The sequence below is a fragment of the Capsella rubella genome, unplaced genomic scaffold (genome assembly GCF_000375325.1).
Source record: "Capsella rubella cultivar Monte Gargano unplaced genomic scaffold, Caprub1_0 scaffold_6, whole genome shotgun sequence".
Classification (NCBI taxonomy): Eukaryota; Viridiplantae; Streptophyta; class Magnoliopsida; order Brassicales; family Brassicaceae; genus Capsella; species Capsella rubella.
Window position 1 is genome coordinate 3,484,924 of NW_006238918.1, and position 23,613 is coordinate 3,508,536.

The following is a 23,613-nucleotide window of genomic DNA, read 5'->3' on the forward strand; positions in this document are numbered from 1 at the left end:
GCATTACTAGAAAGATTCGTGGTGCATGGTCCTTCACCTAAAAATATAGTGTGATATAGAGTGTGGCCTTCTTCATCCTAAGGTGTGTGTTATAGAATTCAATATCTTTATCTTTATCCTAGAATCGTTCGGATTATAAGAGATAGTAGCCACAGAATAAGTGAGCAGATTTTGGTACGATTCTTTAACTCTAGAATCGACTCTGAAATTGCTTCTTCTAAAAATACTCTGTTTTTTGTATCTTTCCCTCAACAAGTGACCTCTCAATCTCTCTTGGTTTATAACAGATTCAAACAGAGCTTTTGTAAACGTTTTGGGATAACAAATATTATATTAACCCTGACTTGTTTTGCTTCTACGTTTTGAACAATAACACACAAACACTAAAGAAACAAGGAATGAAACTCGTGTCAGTGTGAGGAATATTCAAAGGTCTAAAAAGTTCTGAAACCGAAGTTTCACATAATCATGTATCCTCGTTTTCTTTCGTAAAATGAAAGACGTTACGTTGGTTTTTACTTTTTAGGCTACTGGATTATATAAATGTTCAATCCTACTCTTGAGAAATTGTATGTGGCCATACATGCTGGCCCAATTCTAAGGGTAGGCCGAAAAGATTTGGGTTCTGGTCCCATACCCAATTAGAAAGACATATATTAGTTGTTTCATAGTTGCTGGAGACCCTACATTGAGAAGAAGATGATGATGCTTCTCCATATGTTTCAAAATAACGTTGGTGACTTCTTCTTCGTTGTCCGTTTAGAACCCTGTCCTACAAGTTTACACCATGCAACGATGTTTTAGTACTTTCTAAAACTTTGACACAAGTTTATAGTAAATTACATGTCATACACATTAATACTTATCGTTTCTTTGGTCTTGATTGATCTTCTACTGCTTCTACTGGCGAGCGGATGAGTTGATGAGGAATGGCGGCCATCATGGTCTCCATTACCCTATTTGAATCAGTCATTCATGTTTAATTATTTCTGTTTGTAACAACAACATATTATATCATCTCATTTATGACCGTATCGAGAATCTTTTAAATTTTAATATCAGATTTCCTCTAATCTCTTATAACGTCAATGATAAATGCAAATTTATGGAGTGTAGTTGGGTTGGTATGGGTGTGTAGTGTGTTACATTCTTCATCACTAGTATCTCTACGAACAGTCTTTCTTGTGGGGTTTTTTTGTATTTATTTAAAATTAATGTTCTTTACATTACATTAAATTAGGTTGAACAAATATTTTTCTAAATTTCCCCCATTTGTGATGAAAAAGCAGAAAAATGGTTCACCTTATTTCACACACAAAAAAAAAGGTGGAAGGAACAAAGTTTAAAGGAAATCTCTACTATATCTATCTATATACTGTATATTGAAACGATTACATGTTAAAGATCTATATTATCGTGGTTAGAACCCAACACACTTTACTATTTAGCTTGGGAAATGGTTAAAACCAAAGAATTCACAATCACTTCTTCAAATAATGTTTCATATATTCAAAAGATTAGTAATTGATAGACATTCTTTTTAAAAAATTAAGATTTCTGGATTATTTAGATAATTATAAGATATTCAAATGTCTCTTTTTAGTGGATGGTAATTGATTAACCAAATCTACAAACAGATGTCGAAACAGAGAAGAAGAAGAAATGGCAAATCAGCACAATATCATCATTATTTGAAATCTATAGATTATAATATTGGATGCTAGTACAACATCATTGCATTGTTACACCCACTTCAATAGAAAATGAAAATATCCCGGAGTAAAATAAGCATCTTATTCTTTGTAATGGGATTCCCAAACTTGCTTCAAATTAAAATAATCATCAGTCCTTTAATCTTCTTCTTTAGTCTTTACCATTGGCAGCAATAAAAAAAAAAGATCAGTTTTATATTCTAAAAGCATTTGTATTATATAGTACATGAAATATTAGAATAATTTTCCATAGAAAAAGATTTTAACACGTTTTATACTCGTCAAAAGAAAACAATTTAGCAAAATAATATTCATAATCATACTTTGTTAAAGAAAAATGAAGAAACCTCTCGCCACCATATATTCCTTTTCTCTAAATCAGTGACCCAAATACAGATTTGGAACAATAATGTTTTGATTTAATATCAGAGAAGAAGAACTCAAAGAAAGGTGAATTGAGATGAAACCAGTAGATTTTTGGATTGTAATAAGAGAAAGAACAATCACATGACCACGACCAGACCATGACCAACGACCATGTTAAATAAATCCAACATTCACTCTAATCCAGTGTCAGACATTGGATCACCATTTTAACACTTTTGTCCCTTGGATTGATACGAAGCTAGGATAAGCCTGGACACGTGTGAGACTATCATCATACGTGTCGTAGTAATGTTGACGAGGTGGTGTGAGTGTTGTAGCCCTATTGCTTTATCACATTGCTGTGACTCCCGACCACACAAAAAAATAACTGTTTTGTCCCTAACTCACCCAACACGACCTCCATGTGCCCCGCATTATTGTGATCTACCACTATTTTTAATTTATTTTTTAGTTCCTAGATTCGTCTTAATTAACTGTTACAATCGTCGTACCCACTTTATTATATTTATAATGTTTGTTTAACTTCGTTTTTAACTATTTTATCAATACTATGTGTGTTACACATTACACCATATGGGTTCTGCCAAAGACTCATCAAAATTAGTTTATATATAGGAATCGAGTTTGTACTATCTTGATCACAAAATAGTGTTCTCCCTTCTGAGATCTAATTTCTTAACACGAGAACTTCAGTACTTAACAATCTCAACCAGAGTTAGGAAATGTGTTGATTAACCTTTTAAAAGATCAACCAAGATTCTTTACATCACCTTTGTAATTTGACTTTATGAAACCCGGAAGTCAAAAGCCAACATTGTTATATTCTTCAACAAAACTCACTTAACCTTTATAACTAGTATATGCTTTGATGGCTATAAAAATGCTCTGGTATATTGTTTTCTTAGAAATGTATCAATTTATATGCAATGTAAATAATAGAATATAGAATTTGTTTGTTAGGAATAATAGCAGCGTCGACAAAAAAAACAGGAATAATAGCAGCTTGAGATTTGATTTGATTCTTAGTAGTTGCTTTTCAAAGCTTCTTTAAACGTTGATCAGAGAAGTTTGGGACATACTTAGTACCTGACCAATAATTCAAGAACTTTCCAGCCAAAATAATTAAAATTCAAGAAGTTTTATTTGTTGTATTCTTATAAAGGGTAAATTGAACTTTCTAATTATGAAAAACGTAAAATGTGAATTAATTAATATATCAAGAAGGTGAAGCTTAATAGCTCACTGGTTCAGAGACTTTGCGTTGTCAAAAGAGTAAAATTTTAATCCTAACTAGTAACTACCTCAAATTGATATTTGTTTTCACTATCATTAGTGGATGACAAAATAGTCAGTTACCACGCTACCATCTTTTCCAAATCTTAACGATGTTAACTTAATTAACGTAATTATAATCACCATTCATTAGCATCCAATTTCAACTTAACTTGCATATATCAAACTATTCAAATTAAGGTTGGGCAAATTTTCCAATGATTTCTGACCGTAAAGCGTTCAACTTCTATCAACAACCGTGTTTTTTAAAGTTTGGCTGGTAACATTTTTGTTTATTTTATACACATATAAAATGATACTTAACACCATAACACATACATTTTTGGGGGGGAAAACAATCTACACATACATTTGTTGGGGGAAAACAATCTACCATCTTTTGCGGTTGAGATTGCATTGAGACAAAACATATAGTACTATGATTGAGCTATGGTCTAATTCTTTATATATTCAGAGAAATTAAAATTTTGTACCATTATGATATATAGGCTGATAGCATATGTTCGTTCTAGTTACATCCAAGTAGTGTTCCACCAGTTTGTAGGGACATTTTAGGTCTAATATGAAAACACAGATGCATGCATGGATCTCCCCCACCGTAACAACTCTTCACTAAATTCTAGATTCGTTGTGGTTGTTGCCTTGCTTATAAGCCCCCCATTCAAGAGCTTTAAGCCCCATTCAAGAGTTTGGCTAACTCACCAGTAGGTTTGAGGTGAAAAGTTGTTGAAGTTTGTTACTTTGTTACCTGAGATATATATATTTGCATGGTGGTTTCCAGCTTATGATAAACCATATATATCTCCTGTTTGTGTTGCAAATAATTTTTTACTCATCAGAATACGAAATGTTGCAAGTGCTATACGAATCGACGATTAGTATTGCCTCTAAACTGTATGCTAAGTTCTTTCTCTTTGGCCCTTTTAAAATTTTTTATTTGGTAGCTAGTGAATTGTTATTTCCTCTTCCAACATTATACCATCTTGAGAAAAGACACAAACCAGCAAACCTAGCTACTATATGATGGCAACAGTTATATCATAGATGTATAAGTTTATACGTTTACCCTTCATGTTATAAAACATTTTAAAAAAAAAACATTTTTAAAAAAATGTTACAAGATTTCTATATTAATGTTGTTTGATATTAGCAACAACTTTTCGATATTAGCAACTAATGTTGGTGAACCAAAAAAAAGAAGCAACTAATGGTTTTTAAAACCAACTAATATTGATGTTAAGAGACTATAAATATAGACCAAGGCATGTTTCAGACAAACAAACAAAGATAAAAAGAGTGCTAAAGCATTTGATAAAGGTATTAGCATTTTAACACCTACTACAAAATCTAAGATAATTAAAAAGTTTCATAAAATCTTCAAATTATTATTAAATTTACTTATAATATATAAAACATGTTGGGATTTTACATACAAATCTTAATGTCTTATTTATTTTTGAGACTCTTTTAAACGGTTTGACTTTTTTGTGCACTAATCAAATTAATAGTCACCTTTCTTACACATACTGTATTACATCTATATATATAAAGTTAACTTTTTCTCTCTTCTTCTTAAGCCACATCATCATCCACCTCATTTTATTATTTAATTTTTAAAACTAATTATACTATTTTATCATTTAATTTTAATATTTAAACCTATGTAAATTAGTTTTTCAAAAATGAATATAAAAGGTCTTTTTTATATTATACATTATAAAACTAAAAAAGATAATTGATTAAAAGGTAAAAAAACTTACTAATTATCGATTATACTAACAAATATATAAATAATAGATTATAGTTTTTAGTGAATGTTTAAAATATATATATGATTATATTTACACAATGTAAACCTAAATATAATGGGATTTAACGGGAATAGAACAAAAAGTAAGAAATTTTGAGAATATAAATCTATCTAATTTATGTCTCAAAAAATTTTCTAACATAAATGAGATAGGTCGGACCGAAACATGAATTCTCATTTTTTATAAACATATAAAAAGGTAAAAATAAAAATAATATTTCTTCTAAAGTTTCCAATATGAATTTAACTATTTGTTTCCAATACAACTAATAAACAAAATAAAAAATTAACTGTATTTCATAAAATTGAAAATTAAAATAAAACATTATTAAATGAAATAAACTAAATATAAAGTAAATTATACTAATATGTTAAATTTAAAAATTGTTCCATATGAAAAAACAAGAAAAATATATAAAACATAAAATCAGAAAATATATATAATAGTATATAAATGATTATTACGAGATATAAAGTACGACAAATCCAAAAAAAGGAAAACGTAAAACAATAAATAATAAATTTTGACAATATATAAAGAGATAATGTAAACAATTAAAAATACAACAATCTGCCCGAAACCCACAAATCATGTTCAAATTTCATGCCAACATATAAAAGGGCCCAAAATATTAACATCAAGATCTATATTTCGTAAAAACCCTAATAGCACACGTTTCTCAATGATTCTCAACCACACTTCCATTTACGCTCACACTTCAACTTATACTATACACACTTAATTTCTCAAGGACTAATGAAGCTAAAATTCAATAGTTTTTCTATACAAACACGATTTAAGTTTTAAAAAAGTAAAGTATGGTAGAGTGAAAAAAATAAGTATGAAATAAAATACGAATTAATTATTCATAAACAACATAATAAACTCGCGCGCGTAACGCGGGCAACCGACTAGTAACATTATACATAGATAGCTATATTTTTAATCTTAACAATCGTTGTTAGATACAATTAATCACTAAATCGATACCGTTACAAAACCATTGGATTGCGACGACAAAACATAAATAAAAAAACCATTGGAATTACAAATCCGGCTCTTGGCAAAACAACGGGCAATGGCATAGAGACGTAATTAGATGATAACAAGCGGGGGTACACTCGTAAGTCACACCGAAAAGAGCTGACATCTTTCTTAGTCATAACACGTGGCAGCTTTTCTAACTGCCCACAAAAGCATTTCCTAATCTGATTTGTCATCTCAGCCGTTGGATCCGAACCCGATTCTTTTCGAAACGGCAAAACCGCCTCCAACTTGAATTATAGTATATATCAAATAAATTAAAATAAAAAAGCCTTCAAAAATATTTAATTTTTTTGCTAACCATGGTTAAGTTTTGACTAACCCGACATAGAAATAACCTAAATTTCGAAACTGGTCAAAATCTTTGTAAGTATTTACATTTATTGCCATTGAACATGCTTTTGCTATAAATTTGGTTCCTGAGACTCGCTAGGTTTGCCGAACCAACCTCTCTTAGGCACCTTCTTAAGAGCTTACTACCACCAAAAACACCTTCTTCTCTCTTCTTCTTCTCCTTCCTCTTGAGACTTTTTATTCTGTTTTCGATTTGACTTTCACAAAAGAGAAAAAAAAAATATGGTGATTACTTCGTCACGAACCAAGTCAAACGGGCCGGTGCTTCGTTCACAATCACCGTCAGGTCGATTTTGCGGTGGTTACTCTAGAGCCGTTCCGTCGTCTTCTTCCTCGGCGTTCGCTTCTTCTACGAGTTCTAGCTTCTCATCTCCGTCGACAGCTTTTTTCAGCAATCACCGTCATCATCACGACAACAACCACAGTCACCACCGATCTGCTTCGCCGACTCGTGTGAATCTCTACACAGCTCAGCCGATGTCTCAGTCGTTTCGTTATTCTCTCGACAGCAGATCTATATCCCCGACTAACCGCTCGATCTCCGTTACGAAGAATCAGCCACCGAAGATCTCAGAGACGAGGAGGCGGTGTATGTGTTCTCCGACGACTCATCCCGGATCTTTCAGATGTAGTCTGCACAAGAACGTGGCGAATCCACACGGACAAGGCACAGCTTCGTATACGACGAACGGATTGAATATGCGCCGATCTGCGATGACTAATTCGCTGGTGAGAATCGGTGGTGTTGAAGGAGAGTGGGTGAGAAGAGCTTTGACGACTTTGATTCGACCTTCTTCGCATCATTTGAAAAGACGAGCTGCGTATCAGCCTCGTCCGAGTCGGCTCTCAATCATGGCGAAAGCTGATGAGAATCGATTTTGATCTGGATTTTGGGATTTTTCCAGATTTTTCAGGTTCGTATGTTTTGTTCTTCTCTCTGAAAAAAAAAAAAACCCCACAGGGATTTTAGTAGATCCGGCGAAGAGGTCTTTCTTTGTTCTGAAGCTATCGGAGATTCGAATCTGGGCCGGAGAAGTCAGAAAAGTAGGGCGAGATCTGGCCGATGGAGAAGAGTCTCGCATCATTTTGTAAACGAAGAAAGAAAGAAACACACACCAATCATAATTTTTTTTGTTGTTGTTGGGTGAAGAAGATGCGATAATGCATTGTACATACTTCTCATTTTACTGTTTTTTTTTTCTTTGTTGGTCTCCGCTCTTCCTCGAAAACAAACCCAAAAAAAAAAAAAAAAAAGTGTTCGGAGTCTCTTCTAAATTACACCTAAAAATGAAAAATCGAAGAACTGAATACAATTTTGTGCGATTTGAATTTGTTTTGATTAAGAACAAAGTTGAGATTTCTCGTTTACTCACATCCATGGTGTGTTTGTGTTTGTCAGATTAGCGTTTCTTTTTGTTTTCGCGTGTTCCGTCAAGTCAACGTTCGTGTTTGCCGTGATACATCCGTGGCCGCTTCTTCCGTTTAAGGAGCGTTCCGTTAGTTTTCCAGGTATGCGTCGTTCGTCGTGTAAGGTATGTTCTTTTCGTTCTTTTTTTTTAAAGTCGTTTTTATGTAATATGTTGCTTATGTTATTTCGTAGTTGTAATTACTTTTGTGTGAACATTTTTTATTTTTTTTTCCTTTTACAGGTTGCGTTTGTAGACGGAGTTTGAACAACTTGACTAACCGGGACATGAAAATGCGAATGGACTTCGACAAAAAAAAATATATAAACAAAAAATACATAAACAAGAGACGTGGGAAAAGATCTTCACCTTCTTATGGACATTAAAAGAATATTGACATATTGACAAAAAAAAAAAGATTACAAGAGTGGAATTTTACATTGGGAAAAAGGAAAAAACAGGAAAAATGGAAAAGAGTAAAATGGTAAAAGAGGGAAGCTGACTGACCAAATTAGAAAACGACGGAACTATGGATCATGGATGAATGGAATATACAATTAGAGGAGTAAAATGGAAAAAATATATATATATGAAAAATTGGGTATCCTTTGGATTTTTATGAACAGGTAAAAAGATTATAATGTCTGAAGGAAGAAGAGGTGAATTTTGAAAGATACGGCTTCCTTATCTGGAAGATTGTATTACTATATTCCATCATATTCCTCTGCGTCCAGGAATATACCGTAATCATTTTTTTATGAACAAAAATAATATAGGTAACTAATTACATTTTGAACATTAAATATTTTATTATTTTAATATATAGTTTGAATTCAACAACTTGAAGTTTAAAAATTCATCTTCTAACATTGCAGCGCAATGTAAATTATTTAAACTTGATGATAGATGACCCATATTGTAACATGTTGTACGTGAAGCAATTTTAGTGGTACGTAGTTGTCTGATTTAATAAAACCTTTCTATTGCTAGAAAAGGTCGGCTAGTGATGAATAGAGAAGACAATGGTTGGCGACCACAACCTTGGCCCGGACTTGTGATATTTTCTGTTTGACGGGAGACCTTCGGGTTTGATCGGCGTGACCTCCTTCTACTTCCGTATGGTACTACAATCATCTGAAATTAAACCCAGTAATACTTTTTTGCATAATGTTCGTCCTTAGTTCACTAGTTTTATAATGGGTTTCATACGTGGGATCTTTTTATTTTATTTTTATTTTTTATTTATTTAGATCATTTAGTATTTTACATCTTTCGTTATGACTCGTCGTCTCCACCTAAATTTTCTTCAAATGTCTCAACAAGTTGAAGTTTTATATTTTTTATATGGGCAGATAAGAAAGTATTTGAGAATTTGAGAATGGTAGTTGAAAACTAAAATATATTGAATTTTTTCATATACTTCAATATCACAGTGACATCATTGGCCGACTAATTTACAAATATTATTGTTGTACATTTTATAAGAGGCAAAGCAATAAATTGTAGTACCTTAATAACAAGAAGAACAAAATAGTGAAATATAAGATTGTTTCAATTTATAAAGAGGGAAAAAGTGGAATAAAAGATGGGATACACGTCTTCCTTACCTGGAAGAGTATATGCTACCATCATCTTTTTAAATTATTTGATTTATCAGATCATTCTTCTCATAAATTATACTGATATTATTCTTTTCATAAATTTGGTTCATTTCACTGTGACATCATAAGAGGTCGGCCGTCTACTTGCCTAATATAATTTATATATGTTTGGTTGTAAAATTGCTAAGACAAAAATATATATAAAGAGATATGCATGTTAATACTACACTTATTTCACAATTATTATCACAATATTTGTTGTGTGAGACGTAGAACAATGAATGTGTATCAAAAGACAAGATTTTCTCGTGAAAGCAGATTTAGGTGAGGTGGAAACCAAACTCATTAAAGACTTGAAAAATAGAAGAATACAGTAAGGACGCATGCATCTTCCATAATTAGGGGAGAGATATTTGTTTAAGAAGAGCAGGTGTAATTAACTAAAGATGTACAGAATGGCTTGTACCATAATTATATAGATTTGCATAGATACGTAGCAGTAGTATTAAGTAATACAAGTATACCAATTTAATGGTTTTTATATTACATCCCTAAGCGATACTCTTCTGACTTCAAATCTCGGGTCGACGACCCCTAACGAAGACGTGCCTATTTTTAAATGGCTTCTCAGAAAACACCCTTCATCGTCAGGAGAATTTTTTTTTAAAGTGATTACTATTAAATTGTGTTTAACCATGAATGATGTTATCCCTTAAATCAAATTAAATTAATGGGTAACAACATACATTTGGTGAGTTGAGGTCAGAAACAAAAAAGAATGACGAAAGAGAGAGTGTATTTTGCGTGGCGGTTTTGGAAATTCCTGAGAAAGACTCACAAGATAGGGTAAGTAAAGGGTTGCTTGTGTCCTAAGCGTGGGAGATCAACCAACTTGATTTTTCTTTTTTCTTTATATATATATATATATCTCCAACTTCACTATTTTTGCTTTTGATTTTGTTGTTTTCTGAACCTTTTTTATATTATATATAATTCATAATAGTCTCACAAAATTGTTATATGTTCTTCCACGATACCTCCATGATAAAGCATAAACCGTAACTCATACTATTAGATTTGGTTTATAAAAACGAAATATAACACTTGTCATAATTCATCAAATTCAACACCTATTATTGCGAATATGGGTTACCATCATGGTAACGTTTTTTCATATGTACAACGAGCCAGATTTGACAATTATGTACTTTGTCAGGTTTTGAACCCCTCCACATGTTGTTATACAACAGATTTGTATTAACAAGTTAGCCTCTAAATTTATGTAAAATTACTAAATATATTGACAGTCTCAATATTTCGGATAAAAGCTCTAGCGGTTTGGCATTCCTATGGGCCTATTAGGAGACGACAAGTCGGCTAGATATTGTTACTCAATTGATCAATACAGTTCGTTTATAATCTATATTATAACAGTTAGTTTGTCAAATTATAACACATCACATATACTAATCACTTTAGATGTATTCTCTCAAACCTTCCACACACACTCTAATCACACGTATTGTTGCACTATCGCTCTTCTGACACGTATGCGAGGTTAAACTCTTGTTTTCCTTTATGTCAAACCGACTTCTTAACAAAAGGGTCGGGGATGACTATGAACCGTGGACCATCTGCTTTATTAATCACTTTCTTTATATATCAAATATCTTTTCCTCCAAAGCCGACTTATTTGTGTTGTGTGTGTCCCTTTTTTTCCTTTGGCTTGTAATTATTGAATTTCTAACGTATACCTTTCTGTATGAAGTTTGATTTATCTATAGACCGGACAACACAAGAAGGCTTAACAAGCAAGTTTAGGATTTTTGTTTCAACTTTCATATGTCCACTAATTACGTTTATTTTATTTATTAAAGTATATTTCTAGAAAAAGAGCCAAAAAGAAATGACTACTAGATAATTGTAAAGTGTGATCTCAAATAATAATAACCCACATAATAATCTCAAATAAAAATGTTAAGTGCAATCTCAAATAATAATAAACCAAAGATAATAATCTCAAATAAAAATGTAACTGCAATCTCAAATAGTAAATATTACTATAAAAATAAAAATAATAATCTCAAATGCATTATGATTATTATTTTTGGTTTCGAATCGTTTGTTTCCGGTCAACTCCCCAGCGGAGGAGGATCCATTCTTCCGGCAACGATCCAGTCTTTGATGTTTTCTAAGTTGATAGTATTGATTTGTTTACCATTTTTTTTTTTGTCAACTTAATGATTTGTTTACCATTTATTCCAAAATAAAAGGATGGTCAACAACGGCAGTTCAATGATCGAGAAGGAGACCTAAAAATATATCAAAAGTTTCTTCTGTTCAAACACGACAACACCTCATTTCAAATGCGACATCTTAGCTATATATAGCACAATTCAAAGATGATAGAGAGACGCAGTGGCACATGATGCTCTTCACTACTATATGATTAATTGCCATCAACTGTTTCAGTTATGACCCTCTTAAATGCAAGAGGCAAGGCTCATTACTCATGTTTTCTTCGTGTTTCATCTGGATTACTAGATACTACTACTGGTAAAAGATAAAATTGGTATCAACTCTGATGAATTCTCCACTACATTATTTTGTTTCGAGGCTGATGATGAAAACATATCACGTACGCACCCTTTGCGTTTAGATATAGAATCATTACGGTCTATGCTTCTTCCATATATTTCAAAACAAACCTAAATATATGAAGAGTCTCTATATCTAAGCACGGCAGCTGAATGTATCCACTTTTTACTAGTTACAGTCTCTAAGTCCACTACCTCTAAAAGTTCTAACCAGTCTGTATCCGTTATGTTTTGTCCTTAGAAAACAACGTTAACTACATCATTAGTTTAGAAACGAATCAGAAACTATCCGTTAAGGAACAAATTGATTACCAATTAAGACAGCAGTTGAGATAGTGAAAACGAGACATGAGTGATGACTCTGCCCCACACGCTTTCATTAAGATGAGTAATTAAACTCTTTTAATTAAGCTTTAGGCTTTTGCTAGAGAAAGAGCCAATGTTCAGACACAACATGTGACAATCAAAAACCACAAAAAAAAAAGAGAGATTAATTTAAACTTTTCTTTCTTTGTTTTCTTTTTGCTACTATTGTGTTATGTTTCGGCTAATTTTAAGGCTGTGGCACAGTTTCAGTTGGCCTTTTCTTTAATCCTCAAACTCGTTCACATTCTTTTTGTGAGTTTCTGATTCTCTCTTCTGGATAATTCAAATCTTTCTATCATCCACACACTCTTACAAAATTCGTTGTTTTCTTCATGTCCTTAATTTTTTCTTTGTTTGTAGCTCCTTGAGTCCCTCTCCGTGTTCCTAGATAATCTACAACCACTCACTAGAAAGATTCTGTGTTTATTTATCTTACAGGGCATTTTTTCCCCCTTTGTCCTTTATGCGTATATTAAGGGCTGTTATGAGTTTTTCTAGATTCGTTGGGACGCAAATTTATGCATTTCACATTCATTTATCAAGAAAACAAAAAATTGGACATGAAAGTAAGAGAATTTTCGTAGATTCTTTGGGACGCAAATTTATGCATTTTACATTCATAATATATCAAGGAAAATATTACTAGTACTAGTCTATAAAAATTAGGAGAATAACCATAAGGAATTGTGTTGCAAGCACAAAATTACATATATAGTATCATGAGTTTTTTCCTCACTTTTTGTAATAGTTCACCAATAGTGCAATATAGGACAAAACATAACACCTTCATAGTTAAAGTTCTTTATAATAAGAACAAAATTTGCAAATTATTAGTTTTTGATAGATGAAGACAGCTGTAATTGAAATTAGGTTTATGTCTAGTTAACGCCTATAAGTTTTGATACAAGATTATTGATTTTTTTTTGTTTTCGACAACAAATTTTTTTCTTTAAACATATAAATGGCAACACGTGATCTATATAATAATCAATTCGGCCAAGTGCATAAACTAACTGAACTGACTGATCATGAAGTTGCAAAAGCTACTTGTTGAAAGGTTTACTTACTATCATACGATACGTTACCTAATGACTAACCAAACAAACTTTTCAATACAAATTGCAATTAGTATAACCAACGTATATATAGCATCATTATATTGATTGAATATTTAAAAGTCAATGCACTCTTAACACTCATATCAAATTAAGATAATACAATCTGAACCGGGTCATAAGATGAAAATTATACAATATTTTAGTACGTGGACTTCTCTACAAAATACATGTGGCCACAAAGAAATGGGCAACGTTCCTTGTCAAATGGTCATTTGGAAGTTAGCGTTAGATTCTGCGCCGAGTAAATAGAAGTTTGAACTTAGTGTGTGTAAGTGTAATTGAATGCGAAAAGTGATGTAAAAAAGAACGAAAAAGTCAGAAAAGAGTTGAAAAATTAAAAGAGTTATGACACAAAAGTATATTGCGTACGTCCATGAAACTGTCAAAGTGATCCCTCCAAGGCCACGTTTCCAAGTACATTTTTTATTAGCCAGCCAGAGTTCATTAATCCCACCATTGACTTTTACATCTGTCAGAAAATGTATATGGTACTGTATGCATTGTTAATGATTTCAATTGGGCCGGCCCATCCTTTCGGCTTAGTAGAGATTTCTGAAATTTTTGACTGACAAGCACCAAACCGAATTATTTTGATTTTGGTTCGGTTTGATTTTTGTATTACGGTTTAATTTTTCCACTATATGGTAAACCAAACAAAAAAGGAAAAAGTCAAAAAAAACACACACAAGTGACACTAAGAGCGAAATAAAACGGCCAACTGGCCAAGGGTTGGTCTAAACAGATTTTACATAAAATAAATAAAGTTCGAGAAGCATGCAGAAGAAGAATGAAGAACAAGAACGAGAGAGAATGAGATCAGACAAGATCAAATCAAAAGCAAAAGAAAGTGACAGAAGAATCTTAAAAAGCCCAAAAAAATGAATAAAATTAGATGATTAGAGAATAATTAAGAGCGAAGCAATCTCCTCTTTAAGCTTTATTGTCGATTAATTATTTCGAAGCAGAGCACTCTGTGTTCCGATGAATGGATCTCATCATCTAAAGTCATCATCGTGTCGTGTCTCTCGTCCAGTGTGTTCGATCCTTTGGAGAAGTTGTAACCGAAATGGGTTTCCTCTTTGGTTTGTTCATAGGAATCGCAGTTTCTTTCGGTTTGGTCGTTGCATTTGCACGCTATTCTAAAGTCAGATCCACTCGTCGAGCTGATTTGGTAAAATATCATTTTTTTACATTATCATGTGTTTAATTGTTTTCATCTGTTAATTAAACGTTTTGAGGTGGTTTAATATTAACGAATAATAATAAATGTTGTCTAGGCGAAGACCATTGCTGCATTTGCAAGAATGACAGTTCAAGATTCGAGAAAACTTCTCCCTGGAGAATTTTATCCTTCTTGGGTTGTGTTTTCTCAGAGACAAAAGTTGAGTTATTTCTAAATCTCTTTTACTTCCATCATTTTCTTTTTACTACTTTTGCTCTTGTTGGCATATTGATACTTGTTCTTGATTAAATTACAGTTGAATTGGCTTAATCTTGAACTTGAAAAGATCTGGCCTTATGTAAATGAGGTAACTTAAATTGAAGTGCACTTGTTTTGGAATTTTTCGAATGTGACATGTATATTCACTAACTTAGTGTGGATATGTTGGTTTAATCTTGTAGGCAGCTTCTGAACTGATAAGAAGCAGTGTGGAACCAGTTCTTGAACAGTATACACCAGCTATGTTAGCATCTCTTAAGTTCTCTAAGTTTACTCTTGGGACTGTGGCTCCTCAGTTCACAGGTTTGTTTTTTGTTTTGTTGGTTCATTAATAATCTAGTAGGTTGCTGTACTTGGGAACAAATAACTCCAAAGCAGAGATATAAGACTGTAGCAATGCTCATTCATTTTCAGGAGTTTCTATCTTAGAAAGTGAAAGTGGACCTAATGGAATTACGATGGAACTTGAAATACAATGGGACGGTAATCCGAAAATCGTGTTGGATATCAAAACCTTACTTGGCGTAGCTTTACCAATTGAGGTACTTTACTAGTAATGGTCATTATAGTTATTAATTTTAGTAGTATTCATTTTTTTTGTTCTTGAGATTTCTGTGTTGTTTGTATAGGTGAAAAACATAGGATTCACAGGTGTTTTCAGGTTGATATTCAAACCTCTTGTTGATGAGTTCCCTTGTTTTGGCGCACTTTCTTATTCACTGCGTGAGAAGGTAAGATATATAGTGATGATCTTCATTACCTTTAAAGTTCGCATGCTTAAGTAATCTTTGTTTTGTTTTTTTCTTCTTCTTGGTGAGCAGAAAGCGCTAGATTTTACACTTAAGGTTGTTGGTGGTGAATTAACATCAATTCCAGGGATTTCAGATGCAATCGAAGTATGCCAAAAACAGAACAAAATTTTAATCTTATATATTCTTACATCATAAATGTAACATCTAGTTAACAATCCGTTAACGTCTTTGAAAGGAAACTATTCTGGACGCGATTGAAGACAGTATTACATGGCCTGTTAGGAAAATTATACCTATATTGCCAGGGGATTACAGGTTTTCTTGCTTCTTTAGACGTACAGTAGCATTTCGATTTAGCTTATATTGTGACGACCATCTTTATATAAATCTGAAATGTGTTTTGACAAGTGATCTGGAGCTGAGACCTGTTGGAACATTGGATGTGAAGATTGTGCAAGCAAAGGACTTAGCTAACAAAGACATGATTGGAAAATCCGATCCTTACGCTGTTTTGTTCATTCGACCATTGCGTGACAAAACCCAAAAGACCAAAACTATTGTAAGATATTTCTTCCTCTTACCAGATTCCAATATATATCTTTTTATCTTTTGCTAATTAATTTGGATTGCACGTCACTATCTTTCTAATGTCAACTAGAGTAACTCGTTGAATCCGATTTGGAATGAACATTTTGAGTTCATTGTGGAAGACGTCTCAACTCAACATTTGACAGTAAGAGTCTTTGACGATGAAGGAGTTGGATCTTCCCAGCTCATAGGGGCTGCTCAAGTACCGTTAAATGAACTCGTGCCCGGGAAAGTTAAAGATATTTGGTTGAAATTAGTCAAGGATTTAGTGATCCAAAAGGACAAAAAAAATCGGGGTCAGGTTAGTTTCTACTTCAAAATAAATAATGTAGTAAGTAGTAAGTCTAGTACTAGCTAGGCTGCATATACATCTTCTTTAATAGTATTAAAGATGTATACATATTTTGTGGTGATATAGGTGCAGTTGGAGCTCCTATATTCCCCCTTAGGAAAAGACGGCGGATTGAAGAACCCGTTTAATCCGGACTACTCATTGACCATTTTAGAGAAGGTGCTTAAGCCGGAAAGCGAGGATTCTGATGCTACGGATGCGAAAAAAGCGCAGAAGAAAAAAGATGTGATAGTGAGAGGAGTGTTGTCTGTGACAGTGGTGGCTGCTGAAGACTTACCAGCAGTAGATGTGATGGGAAAAGCAGATCCATTTGTGGTTATAACATTGAAGAAATCGGAAGCCAAGTCCAAGACAAGGGTTGTACCGGACAGTTTGAATCCGGTTTGGAACCAGACATTTGATTTTGTAGTGGAAGATGCATTGCATGATCTGTTGATGCTTGAAGTATGGGACCATGACAAATTCGGGAAAGACAAGATAGGGAGAGTGATAATGACGTTAACACGAGTGATGTTGGAAGGAGAGTTTCAAGAGTGGTACGAGTTGGACGGAGCCAAATCAGGAAAGCTGTGTATCCATCTGAAATGGACTCCAAGGCTTAAGCTCAGAGACGCCTCTTGAGTCTTGATGATCACTCATCCTCCTTTCTACTCTCATTTTAATTAAGTGACACGTGTTCTTTAAGTTTCGTTTTAACATTCGTCTGTTGTGTTTGTTGTATATGCTCATGTTTGTTGTTATCATTCCTTCCTTGCCATAGAAGATATCAATATATGTATATCACCGTTTAGTTTTATATTCATTTAAATCGATAGTTTTTTATATAAAAATGATCTAAAAAGTGTATCTTAATACTTATGAGCGATAATAACGTGGCATGGTCGTGGAACAAACAAATTACTTTAAAAAAAAAAAAATGGTAAACAACAGCTACTGTATATAGCTCAATGTAATAAGGATATTCGCTCGTATAAAATAAAATAATATAAAAGATTCTAATACTTGTCAAAGGAAACAAAATAGAAGATTCTTTATAGTATGATGCTTTATGCTGTTTCTAGATTTAGCCAAGTGTCACAACTCACTGCTCCTTCACATTATATTAATAAAAAAGACACTTTCCGAAAATTCAATAAAGAAATCTTTATGGAATCTTCCAGTTTCCTCCTATACGCTTTTACGTGATTCGAAACCAATCTTCAATAAACACATCACTCCTCTTCTAAATATTTTTGTTTTTCAATTTCCAAACAATTAATTTGTTTTTCTAAGTAAAGAGGTCAATTAATTTACGTCTTTGCAATGTTGAATCACAATCTGGTCAATGATACTTAATGTAATCAGATATTTAAAATTAATTACTGTATCTAATTAAGTAAAATATACTACTTTATAAGAAAACTGAAAACGAAGCGACGTTTTCCCAAATTCGCCAAATTAATAACCACCAACCTCTTTCCCTCTCCCTCTCCTTCTTCTTCTTCTTCGTCTTCTTCTCTTCTTCTGCTGCTGCTGTCGTGTATATCAATCTCGATCGTTTTCACAAACTCACATCTTGCTCTCATCCAATCTCCATATTTTGTATCCTTGATTCGCGAACTTTTGCAGAGAGATCAGTTTTTGTGGTTTATTTTTTGGCCGGATCGTTGAGATCGATCAAACAAAAATGGTGGGAAACGACTGGGTGAATAGTTACCTGGAGGCGATCCTCGCGGCGGAGCCAGGAATCAGCAATTCCAAATCGTCGCAGCCAGGAACCGGCGATTCCAAATCGTCGCTTCTGTTAAGAGAGCGTGGACATTTCAGTCCCACTCGTTATTTCGTCGAGGAGGTTATCACAGGCTTCGATGAGACTGATCTTCATCGTTCCTGGGTTCAGGTATACCATTCCCCCCTTCGCTTCGACATTTGTGTTTTGCGTTTGCGTTTTTGATGTTTCTGAGTTTTTTTTTTGGTCGATTGAAATTTTGGTTGTTTTCCTCTTCTTTCAAAGGCTGCGGCAACGAGAAGTCCGCAAGAGCGGAACACGAGGTTGGAGAATTTGTGTTGGAGGATCTGGAATTTGGCTCGTCAGAAGAAACAGGTTCGTGATTTCGTTTTAAGATCCGGGAATAAGCATTGCATGTTGTTCTCTTGATCGTTCGCTTCTAGCTATAGTATCTATGAGTTAATCTGCTCTGAGTAAATCTATTTGTGGTTGTGAAATGTTTTTGATTAGGTTGAAGGGAAGAATGCTAAGCGTGCAGCTAAACGTCAGCTTGAGCGTGAAAAAGCAAGGAGGGAAGTTACTGCTGAGATGTCAGAAGACTTCTCTGAAGGAGAGAGGGCAGATTTGCCTGGTGAAATCCCAACTCCTAGTGATAGCAACACCAAAGGAAGAATGTCTCGGATCAGTTCTGTGGACGTGTTTGAGAATTGGTTTGCTCAACACAATGAGAAAAAGCTTTACATCGTGCTAATAAGGTATAGTCATCATTACTTGAGATTTGGTATTCTGTAGTCGTAATAAGTTTGTTTCACATGGTAGAAAATGTCTTGCAGTCTTCATGGTTTGATACGTGGTGAAAACATGGAGCTTGGTAGGGATTCTGATACTGGTGGCCAGGTAATCTTCTACCTACAAGCATTTTTTTTTTTTAGATTGAAACTCTCAATTCACACTGTTTAAAACGATTTCTTCACTCAGGTGAAGTATGTTGTGGAACTTGCAAGGGCACTGGGATCAATGCCAGGAGTCTATCGTGTAGATTTGTTGACCAGACAGGTGTCTGCACCAGATGTGGATTCCAGCTACTCTGAACCGAGTGAGATGTTAAATCCTTTAGACATTGATACAGAGCAAGAGCATGGAGAGAGCAGTGGCGCCTATATAATTCGCATACCTTTTGGTCCAAAAGATAAATATGTACCAAAAGAGCTCCTCTGGCCTCATATCCCCGAATTTGTTGATAGGGCACTTAGCCATATTATGCAGATTTCTAAAGTTCTTGGTGAGCAAATTGGTGGGGGACAACAAGTGTGGCCTGTTTCTATTCACGGACACTATGCAGATGCTGGTGATTCTGCTGCTCTTCTATCTGGAGCTCTGAATGTACCAATGGTTTTTACTGGACATTCTCTTGGTCGTGATAAGCTTGAGCAACTCCTGAAGCAAGGGAGACCAAAAGAGGAAATAAATTCTAACTACAAGATAATGAGACGGATTGAGGCAGAGGAACTATGTCTTGATGCTTCTGAGATTATTATAACTAGCACAAGACAAGAGATAGAAGAGCAATGGCGCCTGTATGATGGTTTTGATCCGGTTTTGGAGCGAAAACTCAGAGCAAGAATGAAGAGGGGCGTGAGCTGTCTTGGCAGATTTATGCCTCGCATGGTTGTAAGTATCATATTCTCTCTGATCCTCTAAGTTCCTCGTCTGGATTTAAACATGAGAAGGTACTTTTATCATGACTCACGAGTAGCCTTGTCGTGTGATTTTAGGTAATTCCTCCAGGAATGGAATTTCATCACATTGTGCCACATGATGTGGATGCAGATGGAGATGATGAAAATCCACAATCTGCTGATCCACCAATTTGGTCTGAGGTTATCATATCTTCAAATTATAGACTTTGTTTTATCCTTTACTTTGACACTTTGTATATATGCTTAACTGGTACTTTAATATTTACTGCAATTACTCTTTACTTGGGCAGATTATGCGCTTCTTTTCTAACCCTCGTAAGCCTATGATACTCGCTCTTGCTCGGCCGGATCCTAAAAAGAATTTGGTTACCTTAGTCAAAGCCTTTGGAGAATGTCGTCCATTACGGGAACTTGCTAACCTTGTAAGTCTTCTACTTAAATTTTATAGAATTATGATCTCCAACTAATTTTCTGGAAGTGTATTTCACATTTTCCATTCCTCCTTTCACTACCTTCGATTGCAGACATTGATAATGGGAAATAGAAATGATATTGATGAGTTGTCCTCCACGAATGCCTCTGTGCTGCTCTCAATTCTGAAGCTAATTGACAAGTACGACCTATATGGTCAAGTGGCAATGCCTAAGCATCACCAACAATCAGATGTGCCTGAAATTTACCGTTTAGCAGCCAAAACAAAGGTGTCAAACATGTTTACTTTTCTCTCTCTTTATTTTTTTGGATCTCTTCCTTATTAAGTGGTTATAGGGTTTATGGATTGACTTTCCTAAATTATCGTAGCGAATTTAGTGATCAATAATTGTTCCCATATACAGGATATTAGCCTGCGTGTTTGCTGTTTCTGTGAATTAGTTAGTTCCTTGCATTGTTTATCTGTCTTAGCTCAAACCTTTTTTGCAGGGAGTATTTATAAATCCAGCGTTCATCGAACCATTTGGACTGACTCTGATAGAGGTATTTTATCATTTCTATCTCTTCAGTTTTGTATTCATTACAGGATATTTTATTTATTAGCATGCGCTGTAACTAACAGGCGGGAGCTCATGGACTGCCCACTGTCGCAACAATAAATGGAGGACCTGTTGATATTCATCGGGTTTGTCACTTTCCATATTTCAAAGAAAAAATTGCACTATACGGCACTGTGCAATCAAAGCGGAGCAAGCTATAGCTGATATTTGCTACTAACTTGCAGGTTCTTGACAATGGTCTTCTAGTTGACCCTCATAATCAGCAAGCTATAGCTGATGCTCTGCTGAAACTAGTTTCAGACAAACAGCTATGGGGAAGATGCAGGCAAAACGGCCTTAAAAACATCCACCTATTTTCGTGGCCAGAGCATTGCAAAACATATTTAGCTCGGATAGCTTCGTGTAAGCAAAGACATCCTAAATGGCAGAGAGCTGAGTTTGAGAACTCAGACCCTGATTCACCCAGCGACTCTCTGAGAGATATACATGACATCTCCTTGAATCTAAAACTTTCTTTAGATGGTGAAAAGGGTGACGGTAACAATGGTGTAGATTCTAACTTAGATGCTGAAGACAGCGCCGCTGAACGAAAAGCTGAGGTAGAGAAAGCTGTTTCAACCTTGGCACAAAAGGGCAGATCAGCAGAGAAGTTTGATTCAAAGATGCCGACCTTGAAAAGAAGGAAACATATATTTGTCATTGCTGTGGACTGCGGCACAACCTCAGATCTACTCGCAGTGGTGAAAACAGTTATTGATGCTGCAGGAAAAGGAGGTTCTACAGGATTTATACTCTCAACCTCAATGACTATATCTGAGACTCACACAACATTGCTTTCAGGAGGGTTGAAACCGCAAGACTTTGATGCTGTTATCTGCAACAGTGGAAGTGAACTCTACTTCACGTCCTCTGCTTCTGAGGATAAAACCGCGCTTCCTTATACTCTTGATGCAGATTACCATTCCCATATAGAATTCCGCTGGGGTGGAGAGAGCTTGAGGAAGACTTTGATCCGCTGGATTAGTTCTGTTCAAGAGAAGAAAAAGGCAAAACAAGGAGAGATTCTAGCTGAAGATGAGTCTTCTTCTACCAACTATTGCTTATCCTTCAAAGTGAAAGATCCCGCTTTGGTAAATACACCCCTCGGCCTATAATCTTTGAAACATTGATCTTCGGTTTTTAATCTTCTAATCTCAACTTCGATAATTCAATCTCTCTGCAGATTCCTCCAATGAAAGAGCTGAGGAAACTGATGAGAATTCAAGCATTACGTTGCAATGTAGTTTACTGCCAAAATGGAGCTCGGCTCAATGTAATCCCTGTTCTTGCTTCACGATCTCAGGCCCTTAGGTACGTTTTGATCATAAACTATGATATCAACACATCAATAAGTGTTTTCACTTTCTTGGATTTTTGAAACCTTGAATTCTCGCAGTGATCAGAGCTCACATATGTTCCTCTGTTTTCAGGTATTTGCTAGTGCGATGGGGGATTGACTTATCAAACATGGTGGTGTTCGTGGGAGGTTCAGGTGACACAGATTACGAAGGCTTGCTTGGAGGAATTCACAAAACAGTGATACTAAAAGGCCTAGCCAGTGACTTGCGTGAGCTACACGGCAACCGAAGCTACCCAATGGAGGATGTGACTCCATCAAACAGTCCCAATATCACTGAAGCTGAAGAATGTGGTCGTGATGCCATTAAGGCCGCTCTAGAGAAGCTTGGGATCAGTCTCCCCAAGCCCTAAGGCTGGTTATTTTTCCTAAATAATAAAAAAAAAAAACATTTTGTTGAACCAATATGCGATCATAACAGAAAACAAAGTAACAATAAATCAATAAGATTGTCGCCCAGTACAAATTTTTGTGCTCGGTTTTTGTGGTGATGTATTGAAATAACCTTTTGTATAATGAAAAACTTATGCAGTAAACAATATTATCTGTGGAAAAGCAAGTGGTAAAGATCCTTTTGTAAATTCAGTTGATGAAGTCTTGGTGATTTGCTTAGTAATGTACATTTAGATATAAACAGAACATAAAAATAGATAGTAAAACTAATAGTTGATGTAATTTGTAGCTTCGTTCCCTTCAGAGCACACTGTACAAAGATGTGGTAAAAATACACCTGCTATATGTTTTTTTTTTTTGTTCTCTCAGTTTTACTATCGTACTTTTTTCACCGTTTCGATGAAATGTATGTTCACATCACATGTTACATGTAGAAACTACTAACCAAACAAAAATCTCTGTAGTTAATCTTACTCCACCTAGTGTCTAACACGAAAACACAAGTATTGTGTGAGCAGAACTACAAAAGAATAGAACATTGTCTGCAGAAAATACAGAACAAGTATGAAAAAACTAAAAGGTAAGTCGTTAAAGTAGTTTAC

At 34.5% G+C, this 23,613-nt stretch overlaps 3 protein-coding genes across 3 annotated transcripts; all 3 read left to right on the forward strand.

Annotated features, from left to right (window-relative positions):
• Positions 1–6,635: 6,635 nt before the first annotated feature.
• Positions 6,636–7,814, forward strand: LOC17882266. Its single transcript, XM_006288561.2, has one exon. It carries the CDS (start codon positions 6,824–6,826, stop codon positions 7,481–7,483), a length of 660 nt encoding a protein of 219 aa, XP_006288623.1. The 5' UTR covers positions 6,636–6,823; the 3' UTR covers positions 7,484–7,814.
• Positions 7,815–14,514: 6,700 nt separating this feature from the next.
• On the forward strand, positions 14,515–17,618 carry LOC17883614 (synaptotagmin-4). The gene is made up of 11 exons (XM_023781168.1): positions 14,515–14,860; positions 14,967–15,071; positions 15,168–15,218; positions 15,313–15,433; positions 15,545–15,672; positions 15,760–15,861; positions 15,952–16,026; positions 16,118–16,197; positions 16,291–16,441; positions 16,541–16,771; positions 16,889–17,618. Exons 1-11 carry the CDS (start codon positions 14,756–14,758, stop codon positions 17,441–17,443), a joined length of 1,704 nt encoding a protein of 567 aa, XP_023636936.1. The 5' UTR covers positions 14,515–14,755; the 3' UTR covers positions 17,444–17,618.
• Positions 17,619–18,263: 645 nt separating this feature from the next.
• Positions 18,264–23,173, forward strand: LOC17884088 (probable sucrose-phosphate synthase 2). Its single transcript, XM_006286902.2, has 13 exons — positions 18,264–18,701; positions 18,816–18,905; positions 19,041–19,285; positions 19,364–19,427; positions 19,509–20,201; positions 20,306–20,410; positions 20,521–20,652; positions 20,755–20,931; positions 21,152–21,205; positions 21,285–21,347; positions 21,447–22,352; positions 22,445–22,572; positions 22,692–23,173. Exons 1-13 carry the CDS (start codon positions 18,489–18,491, stop codon positions 22,969–22,971), a joined length of 3,150 nt encoding a protein of 1,049 aa, XP_006286964.1. The 5' UTR covers positions 18,264–18,488; the 3' UTR covers positions 22,972–23,173.
• The last annotated feature ends 440 nt before the right edge of the window (positions 23,174–23,613 follow it).

Bases quoted from the DNA above. Each gene is read 5' to 3' on its own strand.
- LOC17884088 (XM_006286902.2), top strand. From the start codon at position 18,489: ATGGTGGGAAACGACTGGGTGAATAGTTACCTGGAGGCGATCCTCGCG. The intron at 20,202-20,305 runs GTAAGTATCATA...GTGTGATTTTAG, and splicing joins GATTTATGCCTCGCATGGTT to GTAATTCCTCCAGGAATGGA. The intron at 20,653-20,754 runs GTAAGTCTTCTA...CTTCGATTGCAG, and splicing joins TACGGGAACTTGCTAACCTT to ACATTGATAATGGGAAATAG.
- LOC17882266 (XM_006288561.2), top strand. From the start codon at position 6,824: ATGGTGATTACTTCGTCACGAACCAAGTCAAACGGGCCGGTGCTTCGT.
- LOC17883614 (XM_023781168.1), top strand. From the start codon at position 14,756: ATGGGTTTCCTCTTTGGTTTGTTCATAGGAATCGCAGTTTCTTTCGGT. The intron at 15,219-15,312 runs GTAACTTAAATT...TTAATCTTGTAG, and splicing joins TCTGGCCTTATGTAAATGAG to GCAGCTTCTGAACTGATAAG. The intron at 16,027-16,117 runs GTATGCCAAAAA...CGTCTTTGAAAG, and splicing joins GGATTTCAGATGCAATCGAA to GAAACTATTCTGGACGCGAT.